The following is a 12447-nucleotide window of genomic DNA, read 5'->3' on the forward strand; positions in this document are numbered from 1 at the left end:
ACGCAACTATTCTAATGGCTTTCACTAAATCCTCTGGCAATGAATTCCAGAGCTTACTTGTGTTGAGTAAAAATATTTTCTTATTGGTTTTAAATCTTACCCAAAAAATTCATTGTGTCTCCTGGTTTTTGAACTTTTCGAAAGAGTAAACTGATTAATGTTTACTCGTTCCATTCCACTCATTTTATAGACCTCATATATTTCCCCTCAACTCTCTTCTCCAAGCTGAAGAGTCTTTACTTCTTTAGCCTTTCTTCATAAGGGACTTGTTCCCTCCCTCAATTTTGTTGACATGGATGTTGAATACTCACTGATCTCACATTTTTTCTTTACCTAAAGAAGTTGAGTATAGTAGCATCTACCAGGAAGCCATCTGCTAGAAGAGCTTATGGGTTTAAATAGAAACTGTTCTCTTCTTGGTGTCTACAGACTTCTTGGACTCATTCAAATGTGAATCAAGTAGCCTACTTGAGTACTTTCTCTCTGTCTTCCTCAGGTCTCAGAACATTATCAATAAGAGTTCATCTTATTGATAATGTTCAATAAGAGTTCATCTTATTGATAATGTTGGGGTGACATGTGAATGTTGGGGTGACTATGATTGAAGAGGAGGTCCTCAAGCAGGGACATCTTTCTCTTTGGGGGAGAAGAGGGATCAGGAGACACATTGATGCTCCATCATCCGAACCATCATCTTAGTCCTTACATTCCCAGGAGTATGAAGATTCAGACCCACTGATTTACATGGGAGGGATCCCTGGGTATTTTTCTCTCCAGCCAGTGAGTCAATGAGCAGTATGGCTAAGCAGTGGGATATGAACTTTCCAACCTAGGACCCCCACCTTCGGAAGGGCATCCTCTCCCAAGGAGACTGGAATAACCATCGGATCAGCTGCCTGATCCTCTGTGAGGTAACGGGTGCCATAACAGCCTACTACTATCAGATTGAGGGTAGGCCAGTCTTCACTCATTTGTTAGTATCCAAGTTCATGAAAGGCTTATGGCATAATAAGCCTCCAGTTGTCAAACCTCTCTTTCTATGGAATCTGAATGTGGTTCTGGCACAACTAATGAAGCCTCCGTATTAATCAAGCCAGTCTTACCTACGTTCTTTCCAAGGTCACGTGCCAAGGTGAAAAGGTACTTCATTTCTCAGAGTATAAAAGAACCTTGGCTTACTACAGGAAAAGAACCCAGCCACATTGGACTCCTAACTGATTGTTGCTTACAATCCTAACCGCTTTAGGGTCTGATCTGGATGCCTGCTATCAAGACTCTGCAAGAGAGAGCCATGGCCACATAGGTGGCTTATCTGAGAGTAGTACCTTTTGAACATATCTGCAAAGCTGCAATTTGACCATAAGTGCATACCTTCATATCCTATTACTGTCTGGACAATTTATCAAACAGTGACAAATTTGGACAAGCAGTTTTTCATAGCCTGTTCAACCCAATATTCCATTCTCCATGGTGGGGTCCAGGTTGCTTATTCAGTTCAGTTCATTTACTCTGCTGCAGCCTTCAGCTTGGGACTCCCTATGTGTCATGGCTAATTCAGCCCTGATTGTTGGAGAAAGCAATTTTTAATCAGCAATGGTGTTCTCTGTAGACACCAGAATGAATGAATATTAAATACCCACCTGCCTCCCTGGAGTCACTTATTTAGCTAGTCTTAGTTCTAATGACAGCGTGGAGTATCATGAGGCAGTGCCTATGCAGGAACTCCTGCACATGCTCAGAGCAAAAACTCTACCTAGAGAACAGGGTTTGTAAACTTGCTGGACATGAATAAATGAATGCAGTTAGTCAAGAACCATAATTCCTCTCCCTCTCCCATGACTGCCCACCCTGTTCAATCTCTCCATCTCCTACCATGTGACAGGGGTTGGCCAAGGGCACCAGTAGCCCCTGTCACATGGTAAGGGCAAAGAACTGCCATTGCCATTTTGTTTACTGGCAGCTGACTGCCCGGGAGCAGCAGATTGCTCCCAGGCCCCCCGCTGGACCATCAGGCATTTGGTGGGTTGGGGGGGAGGGATTGAACAGGAGTTATGAAGGGAGGGTGGTGGGCTTTGATGGGTTGGGACTGGTTTTGTTTTTTGAAATAGGGGAGGACTTTCAGTAAGTTTTGGGGGGTACGCGTGTGTAAGTTGGGCCAGCTGATTTATGCCGATTTTTTTGGCATAAATTTCTTGACTTACATGAGAGTATATATGGTAGGTCCTGGCTCCTAAGATTTAAAGTAGTTGTAGCTGGTACAGAGAATGGATTACTTTCTGGAAATAATGCTTACTTGGCCATTCACTTTGATTTATGGTTCTTGGCTTTTACTAGGAGTTTGGGACTTTTGCTAGCAACTTTTTAGAGCCTCCAAGACAGCATGGCTAATTCAGCGTGTTTATCAATGGGGGAAAAAAGCAAGTTTGCTTACTGTAGACGGTGTTTTTCGTAGATAGAATGAATTAGCCATGCGTACCTGCCCACCTCCCTGGCACTCTATAATATACCACCGGACATCATAAGAACATGCCATACTGGATCAGACCAAGGGTCCATCAAGCCCAGCATCCTGTTTCCAACAGTGGCCAATCCAGGCCATAAGAACCTGGCAAGTACCCAAAAACTAAGTCTATTCCATATTACCATTGCTAATGGCAGTGGCTATTCTCTAAGTGAACTTAATAGCAGGTAATGGACTTCTCCTCCAAGAACTTAGCCAATCCTTTTTTAAACACAGCTATACTAACTGCACTAACCACATCCTCTAGCAACAAATTCCAGAGTTTAATTGTGCGTTGAGTAAAAAAGAACTTTCTCCGATTAGTTTTAAATGTGCCACATGCTAACTTCCTGGAGTGCCCCCTAGTCTTTCTATGATCTGAAAGAGTAAATAACCGATTCACATTTACTTGTTCTAGACCTCTCATGATTTAACACCTCTATCATATCTCCCCTCATCCATCTCTTCTCCAAGCTGAAAAGTCCTAACCTCTTTAGTCTTTACTCATAGGGGAGCTGTTCCATTCCCTTTATCATTTTGATTACCCTTCTCTCTACCTTCTCCATCGCAAATATATCTTTTTTGAGGTGCGGTCTCACTATGGAGCGATACAGAGGTATTATGACATTTTCTGTTTTATTCGCCATCCCTTTCTGATAATTCCTAACATTGCTTTTTTGACTGCCGCAGCACACTGAACGGATGATTTCAATATTATCCGCTATGACGCCTAGATCTTTCTTGGGTGCTAGCGCCTAATATGGAACCTAACATTGTGTAACTATAGCATGGGTTATTTTTCCCTATATGCATCACCTTGTACTTATGCATATTAAATTTCATCTGCCATTTGGATGCCCAATTTTCCAGTCTCACAAGGTCTTCCTGCAATTTATCGCAATCTGCTTGTGATTTAACTACTCTGAACAATTTTGTATCATCTGCAAATTTGATTATCTCACTCGTCATATTTCTTCCAGATCATTATAAATATATTGAAAAGTAAGGGTCCCAATACTGATCCCTGAGGCACTCCCACTGTCCACTCCCTTCCACTGAGAAAATTGTCCATTTAATCCTGCTCTGTTTCCTGTCTTTTAGCCAGTTTGTAATCCACGAAAGGACATCACCACCTATCCCATGACCTTTTACTTTCCTAGAAGCCTTCCATGAGGAACTTTGTCAAACGCTTTCTGAAAATCCAAATACACTACATCTACTGGTTCATCTTTATCTACATGTTTTATTAACTCCTTCAAAAAGTGAAGCAGACTTGTGAGGCCAAGACTTGCGTTGGGTAAATCCATACTGACTTTGTTCTATTAAATCATGTCTTTCTAGATGTTCTATGATTTTGATTTTTAGTCCACTATTTTTCCTGGCCCCTTTTAAATATTGGGGTTACATTAGCTATCCTCCAGTCTTCAGGTACAATGGATGATTTTAATGATAGGTTACAAATTTTTACTAATAGGTTTGAAATTTCATTTTTGAGTTCCTTCAGAACTCTGGGGTGTATACCATCCGGTCCAGGTGATTTACTACTCTTCAGTTTGTCAATCAGGCCTACCACATCTAGGTTCACCGTGATTTGGTTCAGTCCATCTGAATCATTACGCATGAAAACCTTCTCCAGTATGGGTACCTCCCCAACAGTCTCTTCAGTAAACACTGAAGCAAAGAAATCATTTAATCTTTCCGCAATGGCCTTATTTTCTCTAAGTGCCCCTTTAACTCCCTCGATCATCTAACGATCCAACTGACTCCCTCACAGGCTTTCTGCTTTGAATATATTTTAAAATGTTTTTACTGTGAGTTTTTGCCTCTAAAGCAAACTTCTTTTCAAATTCTCTCTTAGCCTTTCTTATCAGTGTCTTACATTTAACTTGCCAACTGAAGTGTATTTTCATTGAAGACATAGTTAAGTCCTGATGAACAAAGGGAAAAATACTGGAGAAAGTCCTTTGGATTCAGGCAAACTGGTTCAGAGAGCAGGCCCGATACCAGGACATAAACCTCCTCCATTTAAAACTGTAGGACCTTCTAGCAGAAGGCTTCCTGAGATTAAGCCACTTTCCACTTCTTTTAGAAAGATCAGAGTGAAAGATACCATGAGGGCCAGAGAGGAGAGGTTTGTAATTTTACTGTGAGTTTTTGCCTCTATGGCCAAATTCTTTTCAAATTCTCTTAGCATGTCTTATCAATGTCTTACATTTAACTTGCCAACGCTTATGCATTATGCTTAGCTTCTTTCACCTGCCCTTTTAACCATGCCGGTAAGCATTTTGCCTTCTTTCCACCTTTCTTAATGTGTGGAATACATCTGGACTGTGTTTCTAGGATGGTATTTTTTAACAATGACCACGCCTCTTGCACACTGTTTACCTTTGTAGCTGCTCCTTTCAATTTTTTTCAAACTATTTTTCTCATTTTATCAAAGTTTCCCTTTTGAAAGTTTAGCACGAGAGCCATGGATTTGCTTACTGTCCCCCTTCCAATCATTAATTCAGATTTGATCATATTATGATCACCATTGCCAAGCACCACCGTTACCTCTCTCACCAAATCCTGTGCTCCACTGAGAATTAGATCTAAAATTGCTCCCTCTTATCGGTTCCTGAACCAATTGCTCCATAAAACTGTCATTTATTCCATCCAGGAACTTTATCTCTCTAGCGTGTCCCGATGATGCATTTACCCAGTCAATATTGGGGTAATTGAAGTTTCCCATTATTACCACACTACCAATTTGGTTAGCTTCCCTAATTTCTCTTAGCATTTCACTGTCCTTCTCACCATCTTGACCAGGTGGATGGTAGTATACTCCTATCACTATAGTCTTCCCTGACACACATGGGATTTCTACCCATAAAGATGTGATTGTGCATTTAGTCTCATGCAGTCTAACTTCAGTTAGTCAGCCAGAGTGACTCACTGCTCTCTTGATTAACAAATGTTGGTACCTAATCAAACCAAATCACACTACCTTAACACCTTTCCAAGATGAGTAACTGAACTGAACTTTTCAACATTTTTGCTTAGGTATACTCTGCTCCTAGCTTATTTCTAGCTTCTGGCTACTTTTTTTTTGTTTGTTTTTAATATACAAACTCTTAACTTCTGCTTATTAGCTGCCTTATAGACTAATAAAAATACACACTAACTACTGCTTACTAGCTGCCTTACTGACTGACTGTTTAAAAATAGTGTAACTTCTGTTTATTTGCTGCCTTACTGACTATTAAAAGCACAAACACACTAAATAATATTCCTAAAAAGTTAACTTGGCCCCAAATCTTTTAAAAAAGAAAAATTTCCCAAGCAAAAACGTACTGATTCCTTTCAGCCACCAGCAAGGTGATCCTCTCCTCTCAGTGCTCCCACTGAATCGTCTGTAAACTGTGGTAACTGAGGATTCTGGGACTGGTCAGTCATGTGAAAAGCACCTTGCAAGGGCAGAGCATCAAAGTTCTGCTACTTTGAGAAGGCTTCATATCATGCGCTGTTAGATGACATCATCCAAGACAACATGGCTAATTCATCCTGCTATCTACGAGAAAACAGTCTATAGGAAGCAGACTTGCTTTTTCCAGTGCTGTCAATCTGTTACTTTTCACAAGAACAATAGTAAGTCAATGAGAGCAGATAAAGACCAAAAATGGCCCTTCCGGTCTGTCTAGCAAGGTGTTTTAGGCTTGTAACTGTTGCTCTGTGCATGTTATCCTCATGCAGAAAAGTTACCACGGGTTAGCTCAGTTCTTCATTGCCATTCTCTTATTTAAAAAAAAAAAATCCCTTATGGATTTTCTTTTCTTCCAGCACTCAGATGTCCCTTCTGACTTTCTCTTTTGCTTCTTTTTTTCAGACTTCATGAGGAAATTACAGATTTTTACAAATATATGTCGCCTCGATCTGAAGAAGAGAAAATGCGAATGGAAGTGGTGAACAGGATAGAAAATGTAATTAAGGAACTGTGGCCCAGTGCAGATGTAAGTAGAAATCATGAGAACTTCATATACAAGAAATGATTCAGTTGCATGTTTTAGTTTGTATTTTAATTGCTATAATGAGATCAAACACCTTCTTATTGATATGTCTCCTGCCAAGTCTTTAAATAGAGGTCTAGAGAGGTCACATGAGCAGTGCATTGAACTAGATGTGCGCTAGTTTAGTTCTAGGTGCTGTCCCTGAAGAAGAAAAGCTTTGTCAGATGCTGTTACTACCTTCTTTGCTGCTTTGAGGCTTCTGTCACAGTAGGAGCCTTTTTTTTTCCTTTACTGGAGCGCTGTATCAGATGAGATTTGGTTGAAAAGTGTCCTAAAGATCCCAAAATGGTGGATGCGCATGCTAGCAAAGATAATACCCCCTAGACAAATGTGAGAATCCAGTAACACAAAACAAAATAAGCAGCAGCAGAAATTAAGCACTATAATGAACTACTTGTTTGTTATTTTTGGAGAGGGGAAAAGTTGATCAGCCCTACACCAAAACAAAAAGCAATAGCATAATAAAACAGTATCTATTGACAAAACAATAATCCAGCTATATACCATATGGCAAAGCAATCCAACCAGTAAGGGGGAGAAGGGACCTCATTAAAAAAAAAAAAATCACAAGTAGGAGAGAGAGAAGCATGGTACTAACCTTTGTAGTCCTCACCAGGAAGAAACATGTCTTCAAGAGACAATTATCTATCTCTTATGAGAGACTCCTATTGTCATACTTACAGGCCGATACAGTGCAGTGCGTTCCAATGGGGAGCGCACTGTTAACCTGTCATTGGACATGCGTTTTACCTTACCCCTTATTCAGTAAGGGGCGGAAAATGCGCGTCCAACCCCGCCGAACCTAATAGCGCCCTCAACATGCAAAATGCATGTTGATGGCCCTATTAGGTATTCCCGCGCGATTCAGAAAGTAAAATGTGCAGCCAAGCCGCACATTTTACTTTCAGAAATTAGCGTCTACCCAAAAGTAGGTACTAATTTCTTCCAGCATCGGGAAAGTGCACAGAAAAGCAGTAAAAACTGCTTTTCTGTGCACCCTCCGACTTAATATCATGGCGATATTAAGTCGGAGGTCCCGAAGAGTAAAAAAAAGTTTAAAAAAAAAGAAAAAAAATTTTGAATTCGGCCCGCGGCTGTCGGGCCGAAAACCGGACGCTCAATTTTGCCGGCGTCTGGTTTCCGAGCCCGTGGCTATCGGCGGGCTCGAGAACCGATGCCGGCAAAATTGAGCGTCGGCTGTCAAACCCGCTGACAGCCGCCGCTCCTGTCAAAAAGGAGGCGCTAGGGACGCGCTAGTGTCCCTAGCGCCTCCTTTTGCCCGTTTCTACCGCCGGGCCTCATTTGAATACTGTATTGCGCGCACAGGCGAGTGGCCTTTCGCCCGCTGTCCCGCGGACTTTACTGAATCGGCCTGTTAATGAGCTTTGAAAGTGTCAATATCTTCCAATACGGTCCGAAAGCTGCGTAGGGAGTGATGGAGCATACAGGGGTACATTTAAAAAAAAAAGAGCGTGTATTTTTGTTCGTGCACCAGGCGCAAACAAAAGTATGCCAGATTTCAGTAGATACACGCGTATCTTTTAAAATACGGGGTCAGCGCGCGTAAGGGGTGCACATTTGTGCACCTTGTGCGCACCGAGCCCTGCGCGCGCTGCCCGTTCCCCCCCCCCCCCCCACCCACCCCTAGCAAAACCCCGGGACTTGTGCGCATCGCCGAGCCTATGCAAAATAGGCTTGGCACGCGCAGGGTTTTTTTTAAGGGTTACGCACGTAAGCCTTTTAAAATCTGCCCCACAGTGATTCAAAGACCTAAAAAAAAAAAAGTAAATCAAGTAGGACACATACATGGAATGCAACGCATAGCAGGAAATACAATTGTAATGTGGAAGCCTATCAACAATTCAAAGATTCAAAAAACTCACATACAAAGATAATCAGTCAATTCATACTGTAAATATACTAGTCAATCAGGTGTAGGACCTCTTAGATGGTAACAATACAGAGACTTTTCAATCTGTCATAGCCGTTTCTTGCAGACGAGTCACGTGACTGTATCCAATGAAAAGCTGTGAAAGGATGGCAGCACTGCCACATTGTATAGAAAAACATACTGAGCCACATTAGGGTAATCGGGGGTGGGAGGCGCTGTCTCAAGGTTTCTTTTCTTCTGCTCTAAATAAAACATCTGGGGTTGCCATCTTAATTCACAAAAGTGTTCCTTTTCATTTGGAACAAGCAATTTCAGATGGAGTAAGAAACATTAACATTATTATTGTAGGGAAGGTTTATGGTTGCTGGCTTCTCTCTGTGCTCCCAATTACTAATTCTTCTTTTTAATTTTGTTAATGCACACTTATAATTCCAGATGGTCCATATGTTGGCAGAAATTTCAGTTGGTAACTAATCCCAGTTTAGGTGCCCCTGATAGTCAGCCAGGAAATATATGGGACCTAAAGGGATTCCATTTGTTTGAACAATTGGAAGTTCTTGATATATGGCATCTATTAAAGGTAAAGATTTCATATACATCTCTAGAGCCCATGGGTCTAAGTCTTGGATTAAATATATTTTGCTCAAAAAGTTGATCAGGTCAGACCATGCCCATATTAGTTGCTCTGTGGAGGTGGGATTAGTTTTGGAGGGATCTAGATTTTGGAAAATAGCCTTATTAACATACTGACCTTGTTTTTCAGGATTTTTTTTTTGAAGGACAAGTGGAAGCAATATGTAGACCATTATTCTCAACTTATATAGAAGCCAACTTTTTTTTTTTTAGGAAACAATGAAAGCGGTTTTCTTAATATCTTGTTATATATTCATTCTTTTAAATATTTTTCTTATGTTGCCTTGCTGCTTCAGTAACCCCCACAAACACCACTTTTAAGTGCTATACATATATATATATATTTATTTATTTATTTATTTATTTAAGGTTTTTCTATACCGGCATTCATGAAAGCGTTCACATCATGCCGGTTTACATGAAACAGGGGTGTGAAGAACAAACCAAGAACATAACTAAACGTGATGAAGAGATGCAGTTACAATTAACAGGGGCTGAAACTGGAAACTCGATAGAAGCGAGAGGGCCACGAATAGAGAGAGGAAGAGAGAAGAGAGAGAGAGATCCGAAATATATAGTTGCCACTAATATATATATATATATATATATTATATATATCTATATATATATATATATATATATAGTATATATATATTCTTATATAGATATATAGTATATTAGTGGCTTCAAGGATTATGTGTATGGTAGGAAAATGTCCATTACAGATGAACATGACATCTGTTAATGCTGCCTGGGACCAAACAATGATCAGGCAAATTACCATTGTGGCCAGATGTCTCCACGCTCACAGAAGTTCAGGGCTTGGAAAATGGAGTAGCTACCTAAGTTTTTGAAGTGCTGCAACTGGTCCGCCTCCCGGAGCAGAGCCTTGTCTTGCTCCCTGGGTGCTGAGTTGAGCAGGAACCTTCTTGGGGAAAATCTCCACCCTCCCTGGAGCAGGCAGAGTCTTTGGTGGCAGGCAAACAAAATATCTAAGAAGAAGCAGCTCCACTTTTTAGAGTTGGTGCAATTGGCACCAAATAAGCATAGAGTATTGGCACCATTAATGCCCAGTGCCACAGCACTGTCAATGCATTGGGCACCGGAGCAAGCTACTGCACTGGTCTGCGATGCTTCAGGTACAGGTCTTCAGTGGGAGCTTTTTCAGGGTAGGAGGAGATATGCTTCATTTATCCCCACCAGTTTCTAAAGCAATGTTTCCATTGAGGTTACTGGAACAAGACCTGTGCCTGAAAATGCCAGATCCCATTTTTTCCCTGTTGCCCTTAATCTCTAACATGTCACCAGGACAAATTTTGTAAAGCCCAAATGTACAAGAGGATTCTGTCCTAGATTTCTGAAGAGGATATTACACCTCAGACTCCCAGCCAGAGGGCACGTCAGCCCTTAGACCAAGTGGCAGACTTGATGAATTATTTACCTCCCTGATGGCTAAGGTCAAGGAAGGTACTTTTTTTAACCTCCTTAGTGAACAATAGAACCTGTCCAGCCCAGTCAACATGGCCAAGGATTTTACTTCTGCTATTTCCTTATCACCAAGATATCTACAGAATTGAGATCATCCTGGATTTCATAAGTCTGAATAGGAAAACTACTCTGGAAGAAATTCAAAATGAGTTCCCTCCACATGATTCTCCCTATCATTCAGGCACGGGAACTGGTGTACCCTGGATCTAAAGGATTCCTGTGATCACATACCCATGCATCCCTCCTATTGGCACTACCTATGCTTTATATAAGAATCCTTTCACTGTCTGTACCAAGTACTCCTCTTTGAGGTGTTTGCAGCACCCAGAGTCTTTACCAAGTGCCTAGCTGCTGTTGCAGTGCACCTGCTTCAGGGCATCTGTGTCTTCCCTTATCTGGATGACTGGCTAGTGACTACGAATTCCCCGAAGGAAGTCCTAATCTCATACAAGTAATTAAAGGTAACATTATTGCAAAGAGGCTTGTTTTAAACTCTTAGCATATTCCCCTGAAACAAGAACATTGTTCAAAGTACTTTCCTGAACATACCCAGATCAGTCCAGACAAGCTGTTTTATTCATCCCTACCAGCAGATGGAGGTAGAGAACAAAACTTTGGGCACTGCCACATATATGAGAGTGCCACCTGCAGTCCCTCAATATTTATCTACCTCCAGCAGATGGTAGAGGTGCTAACCCTGCAGTACCGACTGACTGGATATTTTAAGGAAAATTGCTCCCCGAGATGACAGGCTTCAGCCCGGGACCACTGACAGCCAGTGGTCTGGTTCCCTTGGTGGGCCCAAAGCCCCTCCGCCTGCCCAGGACAGGGAAGTACCCGTACTTTTTATTTTTGTGCTTTCCTGTGTGTCTGGGCCTTTAAATCTTTCTGTTGTGTAAAAAAAAAAAAAGTCACCGGCAGCTGTCTGCTTTTGCAACAGCCAGCCGCATGTGAGCAGGCTGTACGGCCTAGCAGGCTGAATGCATCATCAGCAGAAGCATGGGGCAGGCTGTGCCGCCTAGCAGGCTGAAATCCTCGGCGAGATCATCAGGTGCAGGCCGAGCAGTAAGTGGACAGATCGGGGGATCATTCAGAAGAGGGTGGTCCCGGTCGGGGCAGATTCACTCCAGTGGAGGCTGGCTGTACTCCCGAACAAGCCACGTGGTTTTCAATCGTGGCAGCGGCCTGTTCACTGTGCCGGCGGGAAATTCTTGGTTTGACAGCTGCTGCATGGTACGCCCTTCCCCCTCATGATTCGGGCCTTGTGGAAGCGTGGCAAGCATAGGATTGCCTGTTTGGATTGTTATTTTGCCTTGCTTTATTTCTTGGTGCTTGTTATAACAGACAAGCAGCTCAGAGAGACCTACAGGGCCTGTGGTAGCCCGTTGGTCGGCCTAAATGACCTCTTCCTCTGCACGGAGTGTGCTGGAGGGGGGAAGGGGGGTCTGAAAGGAAAGCAAAGCCATGGAGGCATTTGCGGACTGTGGGCGGTGGTGCTGGGATCACAGGAGGGAGTGGCTTATGACCACAGAAGCGGAGCTGGATAGGGGGGCTTCTGTCAGAGGGGTCCCTGCAACTCCTGTCTCCCATGGTTCGACCTGGGGAAAAGGTCCGGATATCTCAGGCCCTAGCAGCCTCAAGTGCCCTTCGGGGGCCCCGGGGGGGGTGTTTCGCTCGAATTCGTACTTTTACTGCACGAGGCCTTCCTGGCTAGGCAGGCAGGTAAGTGCGGTGTCACAGAAGGCCCAACGGGTTTGGCAAGTGGGGGAAGGTCCCCCCTAAAAGTTCCGTGGGCCCGCGAACTCTGCCTTCCGAGGGACAGCTAGCGCGATTGGAATCTGACTCGGATGAGTCTAAGCAGGAGGATGATGTCTCCTCGGAGGCCTATC

At 42.7% G+C, this 12447-nt stretch overlaps 1 protein-coding gene across 2 annotated transcripts in view; it reads left to right on the forward strand.

Moving 5' to 3' along the window:
- The window catches only part of TENT4B (terminal nucleotidyltransferase 4B), a 111993-nt gene that overhangs the window by 22094 nt on the left and 77452 nt on the right, over nucleotides 1–12447 (forward strand). For both annotated transcript variants that reach the window (XM_029608512.1, XM_029608511.1), the window contains exon 2: nucleotides 6366–6489. In XM_029608512.1, coding sequence (XP_029464372.1) covers nucleotides 6400–6489 — 90 coding nt within the window. In that variant the 5' untranslated portion in view covers nucleotides 6366–6399. The remainder of the gene's footprint in view (nucleotides 1–6365; nucleotides 6490–12447) is intronic.

The sequence above is a fragment of the Rhinatrema bivittatum genome, chromosome 7 (assembly GCF_901001135.1).
Source record: "Rhinatrema bivittatum chromosome 7, aRhiBiv1.1, whole genome shotgun sequence".
NCBI classification, from domain to species: domain Eukaryota; kingdom Metazoa; phylum Chordata; class Amphibia; order Gymnophiona; family Rhinatrematidae; genus Rhinatrema; species Rhinatrema bivittatum.